General features: G+C 35.9%; 1 protein-coding gene across 2 annotated transcripts; it reads left to right on the top strand.

Annotated features, from left to right (window-relative positions):
• Window positions 1-396: 396 nt before the first annotated feature.
• Hsph1 (heat shock protein family H (Hsp110) member 1) lies at window positions 397-25,461 on the top strand. Of its 2 annotated transcripts, XM_004854777.4 has the most exons (18): window positions 397-971; window positions 3,413-3,470; window positions 5,809-5,949; window positions 6,633-6,755; window positions 8,531-8,630; window positions 9,724-9,857; window positions 10,271-10,515; window positions 11,111-11,339; window positions 12,391-12,497; window positions 12,747-12,880; window positions 14,772-14,980; window positions 16,762-16,893; window positions 19,596-19,733; window positions 21,069-21,194; window positions 22,617-22,724; window positions 22,815-22,934; window positions 23,316-23,477; window positions 24,579-25,461. In XM_004854777.4, exons 1-18 carry the CDS (start codon window positions 865-867, stop codon window positions 24,780-24,782), a joined length of 2,577 nt encoding a protein of 858 aa, XP_004854834.1. In that variant the 5' UTR covers window positions 397-864; the 3' UTR covers window positions 24,783-25,461. The 2 variants fall into 2 exon arrangements, with proteins under 2 accessions (XP_004854834.1, XP_021122183.1); XM_021266524.2 differs by lacking the exon at window positions 16,762-16,893 and having other exon boundaries at window positions 417-971.
• The last annotated feature ends 9 nt before the right edge of the window (window positions 25,462-25,470 follow it).

The raw sequence follows: 25,470 nt of genomic DNA, 5'->3' as shown, positions 1-25,470 counted from the left end.
TAAGTCCCAGCACGCACCGCGATCAGGACTTCACATCCCGTCCTGCAAAGCGCTCTGGTTCCCCCCCCCCCCGGACTACGCTTCCCGGCATGCTCTCCTGACTGGTGGGTCGGCCTCCCAGCGTCCGCAGGTCTGTAAATCCCTGAAAAGTGAGGTCTTTGTTCCTCCGCATAGCTTCCCTTTAGAGGCTAAGGGTCGGACGCCACAACCCAGTAGCAAATTATGACTATTAGGAATTTTTGAGTTAGTCTTTATTGCCTACGTGATTAGGACATTAAAGGACGGGCGGGGGCGGAGGAGGATCAGCCCTACCTCCTTGAGCCAATGGCGCCCGAGCGGCAGTCCTGCCACCATAGCAACCGCTGCGGTCCCCTGGAGACCGGCCACCCATTGGGTAGAATCTTTCGAGAAGGCTGGAGAAGAAGGAAGCGGAAGTGGCACGTGGAGGGGCCGGTGGAGGCGCCGGTGAGTAAATGCCGCAGATTCTGGAAAGTTCTGATCAGTGCGATACATAAGCCTGAGGAATTGGAACCTCCCCTTTTGGGTCGGTAGCTGGGCGCCGGTGTGCGAATGAGAGGCAGTCGAGTGAGTCTGACAGCGGGAGCTGCGGAGCAACCCTCACAGGCCGAGCAACCCTCACAGGCCGAGCACCGCCTAGTCCTTGGACGAGCCCCTTGCCAGCCGTAGCTGTCCCCTGGAAGCCGGAGGCCCCAGACAGGCCGGGAGTCCCCGCATCCTCCCGACTGACAGAAGCGCGGTCGGTCCCCGCGGGCCACAGCAGGAAACCGCAGCAGCGGCGGAGCGAATTCGGAGGCCGCGGGACCGAGACCTAGATCCGAGGCAGAGGCGCAGCGCGAGCCGGCCATGTCGGTGGTGGGGCTGGACGTGGGCTCGCAGAGCTGCTACATCGCGGTGGCGCGGGCTGGGGGCATCGAGACCATCGCCAACGAGTTCAGCGACCGGTGCACCCCGTAAGTGGACTGCTGGGCGCTGGCGGGAGGGGCGGCCGGGGCTCGGAGAGCGCGGGGACTCCAGGCTTCCTGGCGACTGGAGCCAGATGGGGAGCGGCGCCCCTCTTGTGGGACTCGGAAGGGGTCCGACGGACGGAGAGGGGGCGTCTTGGGGGTTCACAGGGCCAAGAGGAGTCAGAGCCGCCCAGGGTTTTCACTTTGAGCAAGCTTCCTTCTGGAGCCGGGCTGCGGCAAAGCCGGAGACTTTGCTTCCCTTGCTGGCAGGCTCCTTCTGCGCCTGCCCCCTTGCCCGTTCCCGTCCCGCTCCCTGTCTCCCATTCCGTTTCGGAGCTGGCGGAGTCGCCTCCACCTTAGGGTCCCCCTTCCTCCGCGCAAAGCTTTGCGCACCTCGGAGCCCGGACTGCTGAGCCCTTCCTCATTTTGAATCTAGAATCGAACTGGAAGCTTCCAGAGTCTGTGCTGTTGCTTGTCATAGGGAGCCCAGACTTAGAGGTCTGTGAAAGCTTAGTGCACCCCTAACCTGTTCACTTTGTTGCTACTGTTGTTGCCTTAGTGCCCAGAATCATTTTCAGAAAATGTGAACGACCTTTATTACTCATTGTGGGAGCCATTCTTAAGGAATTCTAGACAGCGTTTTTATTTCTTCATTAATTTTGTGTACTTTAAAAGATAAAAATGACATACCATTGTGCTAGAACTTTATGAGGAGGATGTCGCTGAATTAAATCCTATAGCATCAGGGGTAGGCAAACGGCAACAGTTTAGAAAGCTTTTTCAGGGGTTTGTTTAAATAATGTTTCTGAAGAGAACATATACGAACATACCGTTGATGGAAGTGGTTGTTTACTTTTCAAGAAAATGACTGCAGGTTTTTTTGTTTTGTTTTGTTTTTCAAATTCAGTAAGTCTAGGATGCTCAGTGTAACTTGAAACATAGAACGCAAAAGTAAAATGACTGGCTTCATACAGTTTTTGTGTGCAGTGAACCTTTAATGACAATGACTGCAAAATCAGAAAATGAGCAAACACTGACTGCTCTGAACAACCCATGCATTTACCTCTTACCTCTTTGCAAATCCACAGTGGTCTATTCTTTTGTCAGTGCCAAAGAATTAATTAGAATTAAATTAGTAATTAGAATTTAGTGAGAAAGACGACTGTTTCAGGTTTTCATGCCTAGATACGGTTTATATCTTTGTTCTCTTTGATCCAGTAAAAGAAAGAAGCTGTTCAAAGGACAGAAGGAAAACAATTGTTATACAAATATAGTGACCACTGTATGTATGGTTTTGAAAATGCAAACTGAGGGTCACATTAGAATTCTGTTTAATATATTTTAACCAGATGGTTGACTCAATTGCATTGACTGTTAATCCTTATTTATTGTAGTTAATTTGGTTGACCCCTTAGGAAATGTGTAGGTCCATCTTGATTTAGGATAATGGTGTTTTGGATTATAGTTTAAAGGTGTAGCATCTGAACATCTACCTGGCTTTCAGAATGCTGTTTACCTACATGGACAATCAAGGTCCAGGATGTTTCCATTACAGAAAATTTAAATGTCCTCCTTGTATTCCCATTTTACTCATCTCATTTACCTACGTAGGAGTAACTAATCCAAAATTAGATTGGATTAGTAATGTGCAATTTGATTACTCCTCAGATCCAAAACTAATCACTACCTCCTCACAAGATTTTTCTTGATCTTGTCTCTGCTGTGTTACTATGCATTCCATTTCCATTGCTGAGAAAGCTTGTCACAGTTACAAATCATTTTTCATCTCTCATAGCAGACTTAATGTAACTGATTATTCAGTCTTTTATAACAACATTTCTATTCCATTCTGCTGCGACTTGTTCTGCATCATTTTTACTTGGCCTTCTCATATAGAATCTTCCAGATCAGAACCTCTTGTTCTCTTTAAACTTCAGCGGCATAACTTACATTCATTTGCTTGGGTTTATAATAAAACTGTTGAATGCTAAAGAGACAGATGGTGTGTCAGGATGAAAATAAGTATGACAGTGACATTTAGATTTGTACAGGGTTGGTGACTGAGAGGAAGAGTTACACCATATTTTGTGTTGCTTGTGTGTAGGTCAAGTTTAGTAATACTCAGAATTTTTGTTTCTGAGATAATGGTCACTTTCTAATACTTGAGGATTTGACAAATCACACTTCTACTCAAAGTATTGAAAATTGTCCCTTGAGCCATGAGCAGACTTTGGTGGAGTGTTAGGACTGCCCCTAGATTAGATTCTCAGTGCAGCATTTGAGTGGAAATTCACCTTCTCCACGTGAAAAAAGTTGTAGATCAACAAATTGTGCTACAAGTGTCCCCCACCACATTAGAAAATTTAAAATTTATATTAGAATTTTCCTCTTGTCCATGTTTGTGTTTCTTAACATTTTTGAAACAGTATGATTTTTGTTTCTTCTAGATCAGTCATATCATTTGGATCAAAAAACAGAACAATTGGAGTTGCAGCCAAAAATCAGGTATGTTCTTTAAGAGAATTTTTATTGTTTTTTAAGAAAGGTTTTAAAAGGAAAATTTTAGAGACCTACAAGAGTGGAAGCGGTTAAGCTCATCAAGTTTTGAGCTTTAAAAATGCAATTCAAATAGTGTTTATGAACCCTCAGATGATTATTTTTCCTCTTTTTTCCTTTTCTGTTTTATTAAGTTCTACTTGATCTTTCCAGTCTGCCAGTTTTAATTTTTAGTAACTCTGCTATCTTTTTTCTAATTTTTTAAGATTATGAACAAGGTACTTGAAAATTTTCATGTGCATTTTCCCATGATAGTTTATAAAAGTTAAAAGATTTTTTTTTAAATTGAAGTTACTTCTAAGAAGTCCTGTGTTTCAAAGCATTTTTCAGGTTATTGAATAATTGGTGGGACAGGAGAACTTTTTGTCCAGACCTATGCTGTCTTAATATAGTAATTGCCGAATGTGGATGTTGAGCATTTTAAGAGCTGCTAGTCTAAATTGAAAGAGGAAGCATAAAATGCACCTGAGATTTTGAAGACTTAAAAAAAAAATCTCCTCATATATGATCTCATCTGTTACTAGTTTTTAATATGTCTAGTAGAAAACTTTACATTTATGGGTCACATTATAACTGTTTAACATCACTGGTCTAAATCCATTGGGGTTAAGAAGAAAACGGGGAGGGGGATAAAATACTTTTTAGAAAATGGAGTTGCCAGGCCTGGTGGCGCATACCTGTAATCCCAGCACTAGGGAGCCAGAGGATTGACATGAGTTCAAGGCCAGACTGTACTACAAAGTCAGACCCTGTCTCAAAAAAAAAAAAACACCAAAAGACAGAAAGAAAGAAAATGGAGTTACGGATTTAGCTCACTTGCCTAGCAAGTATAAGGTCCTGTGTTTGGTCCTCAGCACTAAGAAAAACGAAAATGGCAAAAAATATCCTACATACACAGTGTATTACTAAAAAAGAAACAAAACCTTGAGCTCTAAATATATTTTAATGTGGCTGCTTAGGTTCGAAGACGTAATACCACAAAACGTGGGGTGGGGGTGCTAAGAAGAGAATTAGTTATCGATACTCACAATCAGTCACAACTTGGTCAAAGGGGAAAAGGAAAGGGATTTTGGTGAACAAACAGCCCCCCTATATATGCCTACTTAGGACATTGATAGCCCAGACCTAAATTTCTTTTGGATCTTTGTGGTTATGTGAGGAGAATTCAATTAAAGTTCAGCTGGCCTACAGATAGCTAGACATACTTCTACTCAGTTTTAGAATCATGAGGAATTTTAAGATATAAACATGCTCAAACTCCATATTGTTTAAATTAATGGTACTACCAGTCTGTATACTTTTCTTTAAAAGAAGAACAAAGTAGTACACTTAGTATTTTACAGTCAATAACTAGAAGTCATTGCTTTTAATCGTTTTAAGTATTATTTTAAATGAGGTTCCACTGCATCTTGCAGTAAAATACATATTCTGAAGTGGGCTTTTAGAGTTTAACCAAAAAGTTTTGACCCACATAATAGATATATAAAACACACTTCTCATACAACTTGACCTGTTTCCTTCCAGTTTTCTTGAATTTCAGACCAAGCATTTCTCCTTAACATGTACCTAAGAAACCATCCACTTTCAATAAATAGGTCACTAAAAGTAACTGAGCAAGAGTTTTAAGTGTACTCTTATTTAACGAATACATATATGCACTAGTTGTATAAGATAGGATGAGTTCAGCATCTTGTTTTCAAAAATTGTGATTCCCAAAGTCATCTACAATGTGTACATACTATTGAAAACATTAAATCATTTAGAAACTTTTTAGATTATTTTCCCATCTTTTCCTTTTTTTATAGTTAGCATACCATGCTTTTGGTAGGAAAAGTAGCACATCCATGTATTTTCTGGCATAAAATGTTTATCCTGGGTCCTTGGCAGTTTATTAGACTATAAAAATTAAATTTTAAAAGAAAGAAATGTTATTTTCTATAGTGTTTTCAGGTCTTCATTAAGTATAGTGCTTTACAGGTTTAACTGGATAAGTTACTGAGCATTCAGAATTTTAGGGATAGTTCCACTCTTTTCGAATTTATCTCGCAGATTTTGAAATCTGTGATGGCACTATTGTCTCTCCTATTTTCCTTCTGGCATTTTGTATAGGGGAAAGTACGAATAACATCTGTTCATTGAAGGGAAATTTAGAACTTCAGGGAAAAGTTACTTGTATCCTTAGGGTTGGTTTTATTTATACTAATGATCATCTATGAAACTGCTTCTGCGGGTACTATGGGGTGGTGAAATTTCTTAAAAACTTTAAAATCTCAAACTTCTTTTGTAGCAAATCACTCATGCAAACAATACGGTGTCTAACTTTAAGAGATTTCATGGCCGAGCATTCAGTGATCCCTTCATTCAAAAGGAAAAGGAAAACTTAAGTTATGATTTAGTTCCAATGAAAAACGGTGGAGTTGGAATAAAGGTAATAAAATTGAGCAACTATAGATTCTGTAATAGAAGATTGTTTACTTTGTCAGTAGAAAAAAAACTTCTTAAATATCTAACTCAGTTGTCTTAATTGGAAGAGGTTGGGTCTTTTGTTGTTTTCATCTAGCTCCATTAAGTGCAATAAATTCATGTTAAACTGTCTCTGAGAATTATTCAGCTGGTGATACGTGCTTCTGTATCCTGTGTTTCTTTAAAAAATTAAAAATTTAAGTTTAGTTGATGGTGTTTGCAAAATATCTAAATGGTGTTCATGGATGAAACAAATGTGTGTTCCAAGATAGCCCAGTTGGAGTTGTTTGTATAGTAATAGTGTAATATAACCAGAAATCTTTTTTTTTTTAAACCTACAAGACATTTCTGTTTTATGATCAACACACAATAATATTTAATTCCTGTGATTCATCATTTCCTACCTTCTATAATGGCTTTGACTAGGACTTTGAATAGAGGAAACCCCACCCTAGCTCCTTTTCCTCCATTTTATCTTTAGTGAAAAAGTTTTGCCCTTTTTCTCTTTCCTTACTTATTCCTCTCTTCCTTCTTTCTGAATCAAAAAAAGAATTTGTGGAAGAGAGTATGTGCTAATACTTGCAAGTTAATATTAGCAGTTAGTTTGAAGTACTGTAGTATTTAAAACATTCTTTTCCATCAATATAGGTAATGTACATGGATGAAGAACATCTGTTTAGTGTGGAGCAGATAACAGCCATGTTGTTGACTAAGTTAAAGGAAACTGCTGAAAACAACCTCAAGAAACCAGTAACAGATTGTGTTATTTCAGTAAGTATTTAGCAGGGCAGTGGATTTTTATTTTAATTTGCCCTCTTTAAATTACTCTTAAGTATCAACCATGCAAAAGCTGTTTTAATAATATAGAACAGAATTCTACTAAATTGTTAAGAATACTGTTCTGAAGCATTTCAAGGTATATTAGAGTAGTATTTTTAGCAGGAGTTTACAGTGGTTCTTGACTAGAAGTGTTAAACTCTGTGAGGCTTTTTGAAAGTACAGATTGACTGGTACATCTGTAGTCTTAATATTGTTCATTGCTACAATATACAGCTTGTATACTTACCAGGAGAACTTTTCACAGGTGAAAGAATTCTACCCAGTTAAGAACTAGTGTTTTAGCTAAGAGCATGAAATGTAGCCTACCACCAGTGTCGAAAACCTAGTCTCCAGCAATCTTGCTATTTTCAGCAGACAATTGCTATAGGTAGATTGTCAGAGTACTTGAAGTTGGCAAAAGTTGCTTTATTTTGATGCCAAGAGATAGTTGTAAATTCTGGTTTCCCAGATGACTAGAGTCACTTCCTGATCTGCTATGGTTATGTGCTCTTCATTGCGAATTTCTATAATGGACTCAACTTCAGCATGATCTCTGGATTACCCTGGAAAGCTTTGTGGCCTGCCCTGACCAGTCCAAAGCCTTTATGGTGGTGCATACTAGGATATGAAAGTACAGGTAGCAAGGGCTAAAATTCGTCTTACAGCCCTTGCCAGACAGAAAATGGTCGACAAAAAGACTATCTGTGTTGTTCAGAGTCATAATATTAAGCTCTGGTAAAATTAAGAGTTGGCGTATTTTCCACCTTCCTTTTCGTCCCTTCTCTGTTTCTTTTCTTTTTTTTTTTTTTTAAACAACTTATTATGGAAAACAAATGAAAGGAATGTTGTGATTTAAAAGGTGAGCTGAGCACCACTTTGGATTTTCCCATTCTTTTTCTGAAGCATCTGCAAATACTTTGAAAAAATTTGAACATCTACCAAGTTTTCTTTTAGGCACTTCTGGTTAAGGGATTCTATGAAAATATTGTTATATATATTTTTACTAATAAATGCCGTAGATAATGCTGCCCTAGAAGCCAGCCAAGTATTACAACTAGGAACATAAGTCAGCACCATCAGAAATTAAAATTTTGATCTGTTTTCACTCTTCTACCTCTTAGGAAAATCATGCTTTGCCAAAAAGCATTTTTGTAGTCTTCACTGGTCTGCTGAATTAAGTACCCCATTATCTCTTAATGGCTTGAACTCAGTGAATATCAAAAGTGAAGGACAGTGGCATATGCTAGAATTAGTTCTTTCTTACCTTCCAATACTCCTTACTTGAGGCTTAGTATTATAGTTTGTATTTAACATTAAATGTTGGCTTAGCATTATAATTTCCAAATGTTAGTAGAAATTTAAGGGTAATTTGGAAGCAGTTTCTTATCCACTTGAAATTTTTCATTAGATTTAAGTGACTTTTCAGATTGTCTTATGAATACTCCTGATTAATTTTTATTTTGGGTTAAAATTTGGTCATTATTTACTTTGAGATTTAATTTTGAGGTCTTTTCAAAAGTAGTTAACAGTTTCTGGAGACCAGAAACTGTTAACTAAAATCTAAGCTCTAAACTGTTAATTTAAGTCTAAGCTTTATTTCTGTTCTGGGATCTGGCTAGGTGCCTACTTAATCTGACTATTGGGAACATTCTACAAGTGGTTTGTGAGGAGTTTGTAAGTATTTTTGTGTTGTACATAAGTTAAAATTCTTCCTGTTTTGTTTACAGGTTCCCTCCTTCTTCACGGATGCTGAAAGGCGATCTGTATTAGATGCTGCACAGATTGTTGGCCTAAATTGTTTAAGGCTTATGAATGATATGACAGCTGGTAAGAAAAAAGTGCTTGTAGAAGTGAATAGACCATGTAACTTTTATATAGAGGTAGAAGCGTAGCTTTTGAAAAGGCCATGTGTTAGATTTGAAAAAAATTCCTTCTCTTCAGGTGCTTTGTCAAATTTACAGTATTAATGTACTATCATTAGAAAATTCATTTGCAATTTATATTTTTAAGCCTTTGAATTAGGGGGTTGGATTTAACTTTTTGTTTTCTTAAATTGCTTTTATAGTTAAGAAACTTTCCAAAATCTTACAATTGTCAGTATCACAACTACCTTGGGGCTGCAAGCAGTGATTTATTTTTCCTCATATGTTTCCTGAACTGCAGTCATGAGTTGATCATTCCAGAAGTACCAGTTTAAGCCTGTACTGTTTGCCTGGCATGGTGCTAGATACTATGGATATAGCAGTGATCAAAACAGTTCCTTTATTGCTTATATCAGCTTGTTACATTTATAGGTGAACAAAAATATTTCTCATAGTATTTTTTAAAAAGCTCTTAGGTATACACATTTCAAATACAATGATTTCCACCTTTAGAAATAAGATAGACCCTTTAAGGTTCATATTTAAAAAAAAAAATTGAGCTGGGCATGGTAATCCCAGCACTCAGGAGGCTGAGGCAGGAGGATTGCCATGAATTCAAGGCTAGCCTGGACTACATAGTGAGACCCTGTTTCAAAAAACAAAGAAAGAAAGCAAAAAAACTGGAGGAATTGCAATTACTGTAGTTGTATTAAATTCTTAATTTTTTTATAAGCAGTCTCACAGGTTGTGGTTAAAAGTAAGTATTGTGTAATGTGTCTAATACTGTTTGTGACATGTGGTTGGTTATATTTCTGGTTATATACTATCTTTACATTGTGTTTTGTCCACTGTATCTCTAATTGATAAGAGCATTGTTCTAAAGTCAGAGAATAGTAACTGATTCCAGGAAAGTCAGTATAAAATCAGTTGTAAAAGGAATGTGTTTTCCTTTAGTTGTTTCACATTTAGTCAATTTTCCTGCCTATGAATTATATATAACAATGAAATTTCTAAGAAAATAATGAACTAAGTAATTTAAATATACTTATTTTTTGTAGTTGCTTTGAATTATGGAATTTATAAGCAGGATCTCCCAAGTCCGGAGGAGAAACCTCGGATAGTCCTCTTTGTTGATATGGGACACTCAGCTTTTCAAGTGTCTGCCTGCGCCTTTAACAAGGGCAAATTGAAGGTATCTGTCAAACATTAGAATTGTGTGGCCAAAGCATAGAAATGTTTCATTTGTTCCAACTTTAAGCTGATGAACCTTTTGAGTGCTTATTCTTGTTGGTAGTGAAGAGCCTTAAGTAAAAATGAGAAATTATTGCTTAGGTTGATCCACATAAAAATGATGAATTATCTTAGCATACTCTTAAGATTTGTTGCTTAGGAAGGTAGAAACTTTTTAAGGTAATAAATAAAAGTAAAAAATATCTTAGAGATTTAGCATTCTATCAGGATTTTGTAGTTTTATTTTTCCTGACATGGATTTCATGTTATAATTTAAATACAAGCCTTCGGTTTATTAGTGTTTGCTTGAATATTTATGATTCTAGTTAGAAATATGATTGAAAGTAACCATATTGTTTGTTTTAACTAAATTAGGTACTGGGAACAGCTTTTGATCCTTTCTTAGGAGGGAAAAACTTTGATGAAAAATTAGTGGAACATTTTTGTGCAGAGTTTAAAACTAAGTACAAGTTGGATGCAAAATCCAAAATTCGAGCTCTCCTTCGTCTGTATCAGGAGTGTGAAAAATTAAAAAAGCTAATGAGCTCTAACAGCACAGACCTACCACTGAATATTGAATGCTTTATGAATGACAAAGATGTTTCAGGAAAGATGAACAGGTATGTCTTAAATTTTTCAGATCAAGTAAAGAACTTGTTGGTGAAACTATAGCCTAAGTGTCAGTTGTAGCTAGGTATTATGAGTCATGACTTATGACTTACGTTTCAGGATTGTGTGCTACACGACTTATGGCTGGGGAGATCATTAAAACTTGGGCACTACTGCAAAGAATGTTTTAAAAAGTGTCTTTGCTGAGTGCTTTCATGATGGAGCCTTTTTTGATATTTTTTCCTTTTTAATTTTTCTGCCCCAGTTATTTCACAGAAATATTTTGAAATTAATGGCAATTAATTTAAAGTAATGAGAATCAGAGCCCTTAAAACATATTAGAAGTAAAATGGCAATATTAAGAATGTAATTTTTCCTCCTAATACCCATAGAATTGATTTTTCTCCCCCACCCCTTTTTTGTACCTGTTTTACATGTACAATATAGTTTTAAAGTTGGCCCATGTGGGTTCAATCTAGTGTATCTGAGAGGAAAAAATGAAATACTGTACATTGATTGAAAAGACTCATTGTTTAAAAACCGATAAGATGATTTTGGCCATAAGATAAATTTTTTAATGACTTATAAAGTGTTTTACTTGATAAGGTCACAGTTTGAAGAGCTCTGTGCTGATCTCCTACAAAAAATAGAAGTACCCCTTTATTCACTGATGGAACAAACTCAGCTCAAAGTAGAAGATGTGAGTGCTGTTGAGATAGTTGGAGGCACTACACGAATTCCAGCAGTGAAAGAAAAAATTGCCAAATTCTTTGGAAAAGATGTTAGCACAACACTGAATGCAGATGAAGCAGTAGCCAGAGGGTGCGCACTACAGGTAATTTCTCAGTCCTACTTTCTCTTGGTGTGCATTCCTCAAACAGTTTTCACTTTATCCTCATGGTGGTTAATATAAAAAATAGCTCTGTGCCTAATTAGATGGCAGAAGGAAATTGCATTTTAATAAACCCATAAGGTGAGGATGGGTATTGAGATATGAAAGATACAGTAAATAGAAGATTAAAAGAACTACTAAATTGGTGTTTCTCACACTGGGTATTAGAAACAAGCATGATTCTGAGGGAATCACAAAAAACATAGCTGTAAAGGGCCAGGGATTTGCCTCAGTGGTTTCACCGCCTGCTGCGCAAGCGCAAGGACCTGAGTTTGATCCCTGTTACCAAAAAAAAACATAGCTGTAAAACTAATTAACACTAATTAGTGACAGTTATTGTAAAGCATGCAGAAGCAAATTAGGATGATAATCTGATTTAATAAGGAATTAATTTGGGGGAAAGTATGCAAGGTTAAGAGTAGTAGTTCACAATACTCTCACCCACACCCAATTGATTTTTAACCTGCTTATCAAATAAGGGAGCCTAGAAACTAATAGGTTGGTGAAGCAAAAGCAGTAAATCTAGAAATTACTAGTTTAAAATATATATTTATATTAAGGATTTTATAGTCAAATAGGGTCTAGTTTTAAACTTAGAAATTAATATGGTTGAACTGTGATCTTGTTAGTTCTTACATATTAAAGGTCTTGTAAACAGCAGTCTTAAAACTTTTTAATACTTGTAAAAGGAAGAATATGTAGATATTGCCTGTTAAGGTTATCCATTGTGTTGTCATGATAGCATGTTTTGTGGGGGTTTTGTTCTTTTTCCCATTGTATGGAATATGCCTGCTTAACTGATTCCCCAAATTTTTATTATGTTCCATTGATTGTGGCATTCCAAAATTGGAACACTAGGCATAAAGGAGTTAAGATACGTTATGTACATGCACCAGTTCCACACAATAAAGGAAAACATGAACTGTAAACATGTATTAACTTAAAAAAAAAATGAGTGGAAACTAATCATATTCTCCTTGTTTCTTTTTTGAAGTGTGCAATCCTTTCTCCAGCATTTAAAGTTAGAGAATTTTCTGTCACAGACTCAGTTCCTTTTCCAATATCTCTGGTATGGAACCATGATTCAGAAGATACTGAAGGGTATGTAGCAGAAAATAATTTTTCTGATATTAACTTTAATTTAAAAAAGAAAAATTAATAGGTACTTAAAAAATGGAGTGCTTAGTCTACCTGCGATTTTCATTAGCCAGACCTATTCAAGTATTTGTCTGATTTTGATATTGTAAATGATAAAATGGAATTCATGAGGATTTTAGAATATCTCGTATTTTTATAGCACAGTAAGCTTAAGTTCTTGATCTATTGAATTTTGTTTCCTTTCTTCTCTAGGGTTCATGAAGTGTTTAGTCGAAACCATGCTGCTCCTTTCTCTAAAGTTCTCACCTTCTTGAGAAGAGGACCTTTTGAGCTAGAAGCTTTCTATTCTGATCCTCAAGGAGTTCCATATCCAGAAGCAAAAATAGGTAAGCTATTAATTGTATATATTTTATTGTATGAATTAAACACAGCTTATCAGTGTAAAAACTTAAAATTTTTTCTTGTCACTATTGAATGAAATTCCATGTGAAGATATTTTCTATTTAGAGTATTGGTGATGGAGAAATCTCTTCATTTTATTGATAAATACCTTGGCCTATATCAGTAGTGGTGAACCTGTGATGCGTGTGTTGTTTTTAAGACAAAAGATACTAATGTGTGAGTTGTTTTTTCTAAACTAAAGCTTCAGTATTCAGGTTTAATTGCAGTGTTGACACTTTGTGATAAGTAAGTGGATTTTGGGTTGCAGTTTGGGCACTCACCTCTAAAAGGTTTGCCATCACCTATACAAATGAAATGACTTGGGAATTCTACTATTACCTCCAAGTAACTAGGAACATTTCAGTACAATATAGTCTACACTTAAGAGAATTACCAGCTATTTTTTAGTGTTAGTTAACCTTTCTTCTAGGTGGAATGATTTTTGCAGGGTGTTACACCCTATGTAAAACCTGGCTCAGACTGTTCACAAAACAATTCAAATGTACTTTTCTATTATAACCTTTCCTAAAGGTTTATCTTTTTAGGTATATTTTTCTTCGGGAAACATGACATTGTCTATGAACTTTTACTCATAGTAACTCTGTCTCTTTTCCCAGATTGAGGATAAAAATGCCAGGGTTGCCAGGTCTTCTTAAGACTCTGTCTCACTCCTTTTTATAAAGAGATTTTTTGAAGGAAAGGAGTCCAACCAGACCAGTTGTGTTTTCTTAAGACTGAGATGTTCTGATCCACTATTTTTGTTTTGTTTTTTAAACACTTATTTGTAGAAAATTTATTTGTAGGAAAATAGTTTTAGAAGTTACTCAGTGTAGACTGTAAGATTTTCATAGGGTATATTCTGTGCATTAATTTCCCATTGTTCAGAAGATAAAATCCAAGCTTTTCAGTGTGGCATCTAATTTTTCATGTTTCAACAAAACTGAAAACTTTGTACACAAAAAAAGCATCTTATATTGCATTCTCCTGATAGTTTTCGTGGATACTTTAAAGTAGATGCTATTTCTCTAAATGAATCATTTGGCAGTTATTTCTTGAATTAGTGAATTGACAGTCAAGGTCTAGTCCCATGTCTTTGCCTGACATGTTAATTAAAATCAGTCATTTTCTTTCTGTGTGTCTGTAGATAGTACCTAAAATACAAGGCTGTTAAGTCTCACATAGAGTTTTACACATAATATAATTGATTTAATTTCTCTGGAATAACAATACTACTGGTAGTGCTAAGCACTAGCATTTGGTTCTATAGTAAGTGCTCATTGTAAATGTTAACTCAAACCCTCAGGAGTATACAGAGGTTAAATAACTTGTTAGCAGGCCATGGAGCCAGTATTCAAGTATGTACTTTTAACTATATTTTATACTTTAAAATATTTTGATTATTCAGTCAGAAGAATAATACTCCCTAAAAGACTGCATGTGATTGATCATCTGCCTTAGACTTGCTAACAGATTTTCATGTCTAGTTTATACTCATCCATCTGGAGAAATAGGATAGGAGGCAGAGACTACTTTTCATCATCATCTTACACTCAGTATCTGCCTAGAAAATGTTAGTTAATAAGCATACCCTTAACTTTGAAGGTTTTTATGATTTACTAACACTGATCCTGAGAATTATAAATATACTGTGTACTTACAAGTATATTTTAAGAGGTTATATTTATAGTATACAGCTCAAGTTGGTTGGGAATAGGTACTAGATCTTGAAAAAGAATGCTTTGAAGCTTTAATTCTTAACATTTGCATTTTTATTATCTGTCTTCTTTACAGAGATTTAGAGTCAACTCTTAATTGTCAATTTCTTTTTTGTTCCAGGTCGTTTTGTAGTTCAGAACGTTTCTGCACAGAAAGACGGAGAGAAATCAAAAGTCAAAGTCAAAGTTCGAGTCAACACCCATGGCATTTTCACCATCTCCACAGCCTCTATGGTAGAGAAAATTCCAACTGAAGAGAATGAAGCATCTTCTATTGAAGCAGACATGGAGTGCCCAAATCAGAGACCATCAGAAAACCTAGACACTGAAGTAAGTAAATGGAGAGATTTTTGTCTGTCAATATGAAGTTGACTTTATTCTAAGCTAGAGGAGATAAGGATAGGGAAGGGTTAAAATGTTTTTCTTATTAAATAATTTTGATCAGAATTATGTGTAAACCATTTTTGCCAATTAATGCACTATACAGAATTGTATATTCATGAATAAATTTTATATAATTGAATTTGGAATAACTCGTATGTGATGATTTAGAGCAGGGGCAGTTTGTTGTGGCTTTTTTTTGTGTGTGTATGGTACCAGAGATCAAACTCGGGACCTTGTGCTTAAGAGGCAGGCAGCAGCACCACTGAGCTAAATCCCTGGCCCCAGGGGCAGTTTTTAAAACCCTGCATATTAAGTCAAATGTTGACTGATGGTTAAGAAAAAAAAAGACTATTATATAACTAATGAAATATTAAAGCTGATTTTTTTTTTTTTATAATTATGTGGGAAAGTCTGCTTCGGTGTTCCAGAACTTACTTTTATTAACATTGTTTTCTATTTTGTGGGAAGAAGGAAGAAAAGTATCTGCACAGTGTCTAGAAAGAGTTACTGCTCATCATCTGAACTTAATCTGCCATTAGCATGAGTACTAGTTCTACATGGTTAACAGAAGAATTTTAGGAAGCTCAACATACTACATCTATTACAGTTTCTGGGAAATAGAAATAACTCAAATGAAGAGGCAGGCAGTATAATGTTTGAGATACTGTATGAGACATAGGTGTTGAGTGCTCACTGTTAACCATTCCTAGAACAATGAAGGAACATTAACTTTCTGACCCTTGATTTTATCCTTGTGTAGAAACTCTTCATAGTAATGAGTTAAATGGCTGGTTCCATATACTTTCTCAATCCCTAAGTATCTTTTGGATATCAATAATGCCTTGCTTCTTAGTACTTCGTTGTCTGCCTTAGATTCTTGAAGTTTTGTAAAAGAACATGAGAGACTTCAGAGTGGGCAGAGAATAGTTGTAATATTGCAGGCTTCTTCAAATCACAGAAAAAGATTATAGCAGACAGTGATTTGAGGATTGAAGACTACTGAAAAAGAAGACCAGAAAACTTTTAGGGTTCATTTTCCTTTACCAGATTTTTTAGTCAGGATTGGTAATGTGTAGCATTTATTTACTTTGAGATCCTTTGAGGCAATAATGGTTGATTCACAAAAGAGTGGGACAGAGTCTCAAGGCATCTGTAAGCTGAAATCATAAGCCCTGGAATAACTGATAATTGGCTATCTTACAGAGCTGTGGATATAATGTTGAGATGCATAGTGGCTGCTAATGAAAGTAGGCTTTGGAATCTTGTTTTTGAGGAAGAGGCTTGTAGTAGTAACCTATTTCCTTTGCTTGTGAGAATTAGTTACTTGCACAAGTTTAAGTGAAAGCTTCTTAAAGGGGAGTTCTTGATTGTTACCACATCAATCAAATGCCTACCCTGTGTTACTTGTTAACTACTGTCATTCACAGAATTTCTTACAGGTTTAAAAATTTTAAGATGTTTTCAAGTACTTTATGTTCATTTTGCTTTTATTCAGTACCTTTTCTGCCCACCTATTAAGAGTTCAGAAATCAAGTGTACTGTCGTTGGTGACCTATAAGTTTTTAAATTTATACAAGTATGTTCATTTTGCTTTTATTCAGTACCTTTTCTGCCCACCTATTAAGAGTTCAGAAATCGAGTGTACTGTCGTAGGTGACCTATAAGTTTTTAAATTTATACAAGTACACCTGCTTTCTACATCCTTTGTGCCTGGGCTTTCATTTCAGAAAAATATCCAGCAAGACAACAGTGAAGCTGGAACACAGCCCCAGGTACAAACTGATGGTCAACAAACCTCACAGTCTCCCCCTTCACCTGAACTTACCTCAGAAGAAAACAAAAACCCAGATGCTGACAAAGTGAGTGACTCTTCTAGTTCATTCCGTTAGACACTGTTGCAACATGTAATCATTAATGATATTAAATCTGTAGTTTCAAAAGCAAGCTCCAAATGATTTTATACTATATAAAGTTTTCTGTTAATTTTCTACATGTTACTCAGTTCAAATCAGTTAGAATACTTAAGCTCAGCTAAGGGAACTGAGTAGCTTGCTTTAGACCTGAAAGCTTCTTTTAACTGCTACTCCAAATAACAAGAGACTAATGCACAATATTTGATTTTCTGAAGGGCAGAGATATCTGCTGTCGGAGGCAGAAATAAATACATCCCAGTGTTGTGTTATTAATTTTCACTTAGATTAATCAGACGATAAATACATGGGCTTTAAGAGTCTAGTAAATTTTCTTCTCCAAGTCATCTATCAAATTTAAGTAAATTAGTTGTGATGATCTAGTAATAGCCAGATTCCATTTCAAAGTAATTATTCCTTTGCCTTGCTTCCACAGTAGTAGGTGTTGGAAGCTCAGTTCAAAAGTGATGTTTTGTCCCTGGAAAAATGACAACTCTAATCAAACCTTTGCAGTTCATGGTCAGATGGTATCAAGTTCCCACTGTTCCTCCACATCACCCTATACTTTGCAAAAGTTATGTCTTTGTTAGTTTGGTTTTCTCTCACTTTCTGAAAATAGGATTCTTTACCCTCAGGCAAATTACAGAACTGTTGGGTGGGGTCAAAATGGATTTTAAACTAGGTAAGAATTCCCCAGTTTTTAATTTGCCTGTGTCCTCATTAATTTTGTGTGACTCTTAATATAAGCTGTAAGTTCTGACATTTCTGAAAGCTACCTTCCTTTTTTCTTATTAGTAAGAATTATGTGGGGATGTTACTTAGAAAAATAGCTACTTCATTTCAACATTAGACCCCTTGATTTTGGGTGGAGTGTTAATGATTTGTGTGGATAATATGAATACCTATGAGGAACATGACATTGGGTACAATCTCATGTTCTTAGTTGTAGGTGAGACTATTCTCAGCCCTTCAAAACATCACAGACTCCCTTGGAGCATTCCTCATCCATTCCATCTTGGAATATCTTTTTGTGGTAGCAGTTTTGTTAGTAGTTGGCTTAGCTTTTGTACTGACTTACCCTGATGTAATCTGCACATACTGTCATTCATTTTGTTCTGCCACATCTGTTGCATACTAGTGTCTTATTAGGTATGGGTAACATCTGATTCAGTTTTCTTGAGGATTGTGCTCCAGGGGCATGCACCCTGCACTGGAGGTTTGCGTAAGCACTCCAAGGAAAGAGACATAGGTATTGTGGCCTGGCTGAATAGACCACAGCCTGTGAGATAGCTTGTAGCATTTAGCAGACATGTAATTGCTAAGGAACAGAGAGACACCGATCTGGAAAACCTGCATTCTTGTCCTGTCTCTGTCATTCTAGTCAAGTGATAGAATTGTCTAGTGCTAGTTTCTTTGATTTAAGTGTCACAACTCAGATTATCCAGTGGCAGTGATTGTTGTGTTTCAGGGGCTAGTTTCTTCCCTTTTTACCATCCTGATCAGTCATAATACGTGATACACACCTTGATTATCATTAATCTGTCGTATAGCTCTAGGGTTCCTCAATTGTGTTGTCATTAGTGCCAGGAACCTGAAGGAGCAGAAACACATAGAAAACCTTGGAAAATTAAAGGCCACAGGAGATACTTAACTTCTTTAGCCCTGTATTTACATATTTTGAAAAACTTTCAATATATTAGACTTTGAGTAGTATGAAATGCTTAGGACTAGAAATACTTTGAACTGTGGAAGGGGGGGTTGAAATATTTGTATCTACCTAATGAAATATCTTGGGAGGCCCAAGTCTAAACAATAAATTTATGTTTCTTACACACATGGACCAAAGGTAATTTTTCGCAGTATTTTTAGTGTGCCTAACTTACCACATGGAGTTAGCTGTGGAATTTTGCACTGTGGCAGACATTATATTGGTTCTCAGAAAGTTTCAGATCTTGGAGCATTTCAGATTTTCAGATTAGGGATGTCCAATCTGTGTTATCATTTGTTGCATCATCCTGTTTGTTTAATAAGTTAAGACATTGTCATTTCTTTTTACCTTACAGACTTGCTATGAGAAATGGTATGACTCAAAGCAGATAGTAGGAATAATATGTATATGGTCATTTATGTAATTTGCAAGTTTAGTACAAGTTTTAAAAGGTACTCAGTGTAGTGGTAATTATAGTTAAAGTAGACATAATACTGGGAAATAATGGACTAAAATATAAACTTTTAGAATTAAATCCTAATATCTTCAGTTTTGGTTAAAGTTTGTGTTATTGTCAAATTATAAAGGTATGTATAATTAGAAAATTTTGACTTTGAAATCACGAAATTCTAGAAGGGGTTATGAAGTTTAGAAAGGCCCATGAATAAAAACATAAAACAGGCAAGATGAATATGAGAAAAGTATCCTTTAGGAGTTCATGACAAAAGATATGGCATATATAAGTTAATTATAGCCCTGATTTAAAATGGAGAGTGTGCATTAGATGAGCTTATAGGTGGTTCAAACTTGATGACTTTAGGGATTTCATTTTTTTGTAAGTCAACAGTAAAAGTAATACTTTTTTTGTTTTGTTTTTCAAGGATTAAGGGTTCTCTGTTTTTGTTTTTTGTTTTGTTTTATGTTTTTAACCCCTCTTCCTAAGGCAAATGAAAAGAAAGTTGACCAGCCTCCAGAAGCTAAAAAACCCAAAATAAAGGTGGTGAATGTTGAGCTACCTATTGAGGCCAACTTGGTCTGGCAATTAGGGAAGGATCTTCTTAACATGTACATTGAGACAGAGGTAGGTAATTCAACCAGATGTTTTTATTTTGTAGTACATTTTGCTTTGGTCCTCTTACTATCTGTATTGTATTTCTAATAGATAAATGATTAAACGTTTTTATAATGCAAGTCTTTATGAGATGTGATTAAAAATATAATAAACATTAAATGTTAAAATATATTATAGTAAGAGATAAATTGCTGTTAATCTCCCTCATAGTTCTCTCCCTCAATTCAAACATTTATCCCATCATTCTTGCCATTTTGTGAAGCAGATCTTTTTTGTGTCTTTAGTTGTGCTGCCATGACTGCCTTAATGTCCTAAATTGATTCAAAACATTTATCTTTCGTGGTCATTTTGACTTTGGGGAAGACCAGAAGTTGCGTGGTACTAGAGCCAGTGAATAAGATAGATGAAGATACACACGGTGATTAAGGTAGCTAAACCATGTTTTTATGAACCTGCCTTTCCATTGGATAGCCCTCAGCTGCAGCACTCACTGCATAAAGACACTGTTGAAAGAGGATTTCCACAGCTGCTTCTGCATATGGCAACATTGATGGGTTTGAGTTTTCAAAGTAAGGGGCAGTATTTTGAGGGTGATTCATGGCAATGTGTCTTTTACTATGATAAAGTTTTTAAATTTATCATATATTTTGATCACCCCTTGTGTATGGTTTTAGGGGTAGGATGAAGCCAAAATTAATGGATTGTTCAGTTTATGACAAGATCTGTTGTTTTTTGTGTATTTACTTGAGATATTTGCTTTAGATTGTTCTGCATGTTATAAAATTGCCCAGGTTTTTATGAAGAGACTGGATAATAATATATCGTAGCACTAGGCATGTTACAGTTGCATTAAGGCCACACAAAATAGTTGTTTTAAAGTTAAGAAGTTTTTTAGGTTTGATAATTTGTTTTTAGTGGTATGAAATTCTTAATAGGTGAAGTACTTTATTCATTTTTACTGAGATGGGAACATTGTACCTAGGAATTCAACAATAAATTATAGTGCATTTCTTTCCTTTTTCACAAGGTAGTGCAAAGTGGTTTGACCATTTTACTTTGCCCGTTGTTAATCCCAGCATGGTACAACCATGTAACTACATACAGGAAGACCATATTATATTTAAGCAGTGGGTTTATATGAAAGCTATGTAATTTACTATTATATATTAGAAAATAAATAATTTTATGTGTATTATAAAATGAATTGTAGAGTTTGTAAAAAGCTTTATGAAGTATAAATTTGGATTTTCTATTGATTTTATGTATCATCAGTTTTTTTAACACTGTAATTAAGATTTAATATGAGTTATTGAAAAACTAGAGTAAACTTTTGGTTTTTGACAGGGGAAGATGATAATGCAGGATAAATTGGAAAAAGAAAGAAATGATGCTAAAAATGCAGTGGAGGAATATGTGTATGAGTTCAGGGACAAGCTGTGTGGACCGTACGAAAAATTCATATGTGAGCAGGTATGTTTTAGAGGTCTATTTTTATTCAGATAGTGTTCCATAAAATGCTTAATGATAAAATTTGACATTTACATTTCTACTTGATTATGTAACTTAAAACAATTTGAAAATAGAAATCGAGTTAAAAAGTCATGGTTAGGATCACTAGAGATGAACAGTTTTATTTTATTCTAGTTTATCCCAATAACTTAATTTTTACCATTGAGAAGAGAGAACATATCAGACTCTATGACATCTCCATTATGGAGGCTAGGAAGATAAATAAGAAAAATTCTTTATTTTCTAAGACTTCAGAGTTTCTTTTATGTTTTGTTTTTTATGTTGCTGCTCCCTTTAAAGCTTTCTGTTAACTATTTTATTTCTTGGGACCTTTTTAGTCAATCATTCTACTGTTATCAGCCACTATTGATCCCATACCCTTTTTCTTACTGCCCAGTCACTATGGCTCTAAGTAAATTCCAGAAGCACAACTATGAAAAACTTGAAAAAATATTGGCTAGATAAAAATTTAGGCTGGTTTAGGGACTAATTCTGAAGTTAAAAGTCATTTAAACTTGTTAGGAGTCTGTAAGTGGTCCTAAGGTTCTTGGGCTACCTTATAATGTATTTCTGTTCCTTGGCCCTGCCCTGACATTTCTTGGGTCCTGTGGTTGAGGTTATAAAGTAGGCTAGACCTAATAGGCTAGATCTCCCAAGGCTAGAGTAGAAGTATATACATTATTCGACTTGTATAGCAATGGTTTTCTTTCCTCATGTGTTCTCTGATGGGATTGGAAGTTTCTGTAGCTTCCTTATCAATATTTCATACTAGTAGAAATGAATAGAAACTTTTTAATTGTAATGTAATTGTTTTGGAGAATAGGAAGATAATTACTCTTACATAACCAAAAACATTCAATCTGTGGATTGTCCAAAATTGAACTTTTATTATAGTATTGTAATACAGTATTGTAAGTCAGGAGCAATTTATAAAAAACAATCAAATATCCTTATGTAACAAGACAGAGAAGCCACAGAGCATGTCAGTCCCTTCTGTGAAATAGTGTATAGACTTGCAGTGGTGGCAAACCTATGGCACGCATGTTATTGTGTTTTTCTTTTAAGACAGAAGATATTAATGCAGGGTTGTTTTTTCTGAGCTAAAACCGCAGTATTCAGGCTTAATTGCAATATTGGTGCTTTGCGAGAGATAAATAAGTGGGTTTGGGTTTGCAGTTTGGCACTTGGGCTCTAAAAGGTTCCTCGTCACTGGTATAGAGCAAGCTAATTAGTAGTGTGATATTTTTTGTGAAGAGAAGCCAGCATAGACTGCCTTTCCAGATGAGGTTGGCTGCATGGTGTTTAGAGTTTCTAAAGTGTCTGTTTTGTTGTAAAAACTTCTAAGATAAGATTGCCCCTAAATTTGTCATATTTTATATAAAGGAACATCAGAATTTTTTGAGACTCCTCACAGAGACTGAAGACTGGCTGTATGAAGAAGGAGAGGACCAGGCTAAACAAGCATATGTTGACAAGTTGGAAGAGTTAATGGTAGGCTCTTCTCTCTCCCTAAAAAGTGGTACTTGTGTTTTAAACTATAGGCTTTAAAATATGACAAATATTAATTTATTACATTTTTAGAAAATTGGTACTCCAGTTAAAGTCCGATTTCAAGAAGCTGAGGAACGACCAAAAGTGTTGGAAGAACTGGGACAAAGGCTGCAGCACTATGCCAAGATAGCAGCTGACTTCAGAAATAAGGTAATCAGTCTTTTTATACATAGTGTATTTCTGGGGGCGGTGTTAGCCTACATTGTAAAAAAGTAACATTTAGGCTGAAGTTTTCATAGTGAATAAATACTCATTTGGTTTGGTTTGGGTTTTGGTTTTGGTTTTTTGAGACAGGGTCTCACTGTCTAGTCCAAGCTGGCTCTAACTTACTATGTAGCCCAGCCTGGCCTCGAACCATGGTGAGCCTCCTGCCTCGGCCTCCTTAGTGCTGAGATTACAGGTGTCTGCGTCCACACTTGGCAATAAATATTAATAGAGGAAATTTTGGTATTTGAGACTAGAAACAAATTGAACGTAATGGAAACTTGGGTCAAATCAGATGTCACATAAAAGTCTGGTTTTTCTGTTTAGGATGAGAAGTATAACCATATTGATGAGTCTGAAATGAAAAAAGTTGAGAAGTCTGTTAATGAAGTGATGGAGTGGATGAATAATGTCATGAATGCTCAGGCTAAAAGGAGTCTTGATCAGGATCCAGTTGTACGTGCTCATGAAATAAAAGCAAAAATCAAGGTGCGTGCTAATGTCTCATTTATCTACTGGGTTATCTTATGGACCCATCTTTAAGTCATTTGAGCCTTGAATGTAGCAATTATTCCTATAAATCTTACTAAGACTGGCTTTTTATTGTATTAAAAATGTAGAAGAACTCCTAAGTTTGTTAAATTTTATGTTCATTCATTCAGTTTAGCAGTATGTTTGTTTAGCCCCTGTCATTTGCTAGCAGTTGTTGAGGGATCAAACATTCAGTGTACATTTGTTTGTACATTGAATGTACAGATATTCAGTGAACTGTGGAACTCAGTTCATTGTCAGTGGAGAGAGACCAGCACAAAAGCACTTGTCATGTGGTGATGTGAAGTGCCTGTCTCGCAAGCACAAGGTCCTGAGTTCGATCCCCAGTACCAAAAAAAAAAAAACAAGCAGGGTATAGGGGGCAGGAAATGCTGGGCTGTGGAGAGGACCCAGGCTGCTGTTTTCTTAAGGGCAGCATTGCTGGGTGTGTGATGCCTGAAGGAAGTGGGGAAGAAAACAAGCAAATGCTTTTTGTCTGGAATAATATTCAAAGGTAATGAAAGCTAAGGAAAAGTGGGCTTTTAAAGCCATAGGCTATAAACTTAAATTCCAGCTTTTTGCCTCACTTAGTTGTCCTTATCTGAAGTTGTTTAACCTCTAAGCCATTTGGTTCTCAATAAGGGGGGAGTCATTGTTCTATCTTTTAATACTGTGACAACTAAATAAAATTATACAGTAAGTCCCCAACTTACAAACACTTGAGTTGCAAATTTTCACAAGGTTCATGTAAGACTCACTTTGCTAGAGTTATGAATGAATCTGACTTAGAAATCTTCTCCCAGAATAGAACTCATTTGTAAGTCGGGGACTTACTGTACTTGTAAATACTTAGCAAATCCATGGTAAGTCATAGAAAAAAATTAACTCTTCTTTTGATGGGCCTTCAAGCTATGGTTTTGGGCAAGCATAATGAGAATGGAATTTTTTGATGTATAATTGGAGTCAGTAGAAAATTACCAGGTCATGTACTGTGGGGAAGTAGTTGAAAGTGAACTAGATGGACCTGAGTTACTCTAATGACCAGTTTTGTATTCTTAGGAATTGAACAATGTTTGTGAACCTGTTGTAACACAACCCAAACCAAAAATCGAATCACCCAAACTGGAAAGAACTCCAAATGGCCCAAATATTGATAAAGAAGAAGATTTAGAAGGCAAAAATAATTTCGGTGCTGAACCTCCACATCAGAATGGTGAATGTTACCCTAATGAGAAGAGTTCTGTTAATATGGACTTGGACTAGATGATGTTAAATTGGCTTATTCCTTCAATTAATGAAATATTTTTGCCATAGTATGTGGTTCTACATAACATACTGAGACTATTTATATTTTCTTTTCTAAGGATGTCTAGACATTTTGTGTATTATATGGAAGAAGAGTAAAGCTTAAGTCTGTAGTCTTTATGCTCCTAAAGGAAAATTGCCTTGGTAACCTTCAGATTCCTGTGGAATTGTGAATTCATACTAAGCTTCTGTGCAGTATTACCATTTGCATCACTGAGGATGAAATTGGCTTTTGTCTTTTGGAGAAACAAATGACTACTTGTTCAAGAGGGCTGTGATTAAAATCTTTAAGCATTTGTTATTGCCAAGGTAGTTTTCTTGCATTTTGCTCTCCATTTCAGCATGTGTGTGGGTGTGGATGTTTATAAACAAGACTAAGTCTGATTTCATAAGGGCTTTCAAAATTAATTCTGTCTAATAGAATGATTTTGTTTTCACATTAAAAATTCAGTGAGTAAACCAAAAGCTAGTCAGATGTGTTAGCAGCATGCAGAACAAAACTTAAAAATTATCTCTCACTGCACAGTACATTGTCATGTGAAGATGTGAAATGGAAGAAATGTTTATCTTGTTGTAACTGATTGTGAAAATTGTATGAGCTTTAAAATAAAGTTCATCCTATGGTGTCATTTCTAAACTGTTGCTC

Source organism: Heterocephalus glaber, unplaced genomic scaffold (assembly GCF_053883595.1).
Source record: "Heterocephalus glaber isolate CG9 unplaced genomic scaffold, H.glaber_assembly_v1.0 deba00001720, whole genome shotgun sequence".
NCBI lineage: Eukaryota > Metazoa > Chordata > Mammalia > Rodentia > Bathyergidae > Heterocephalus > Heterocephalus glaber.
Note: the sequence above shows the minus strand (reverse complement) of the source record. Positions and strands in the feature narration are given on the sequence as shown.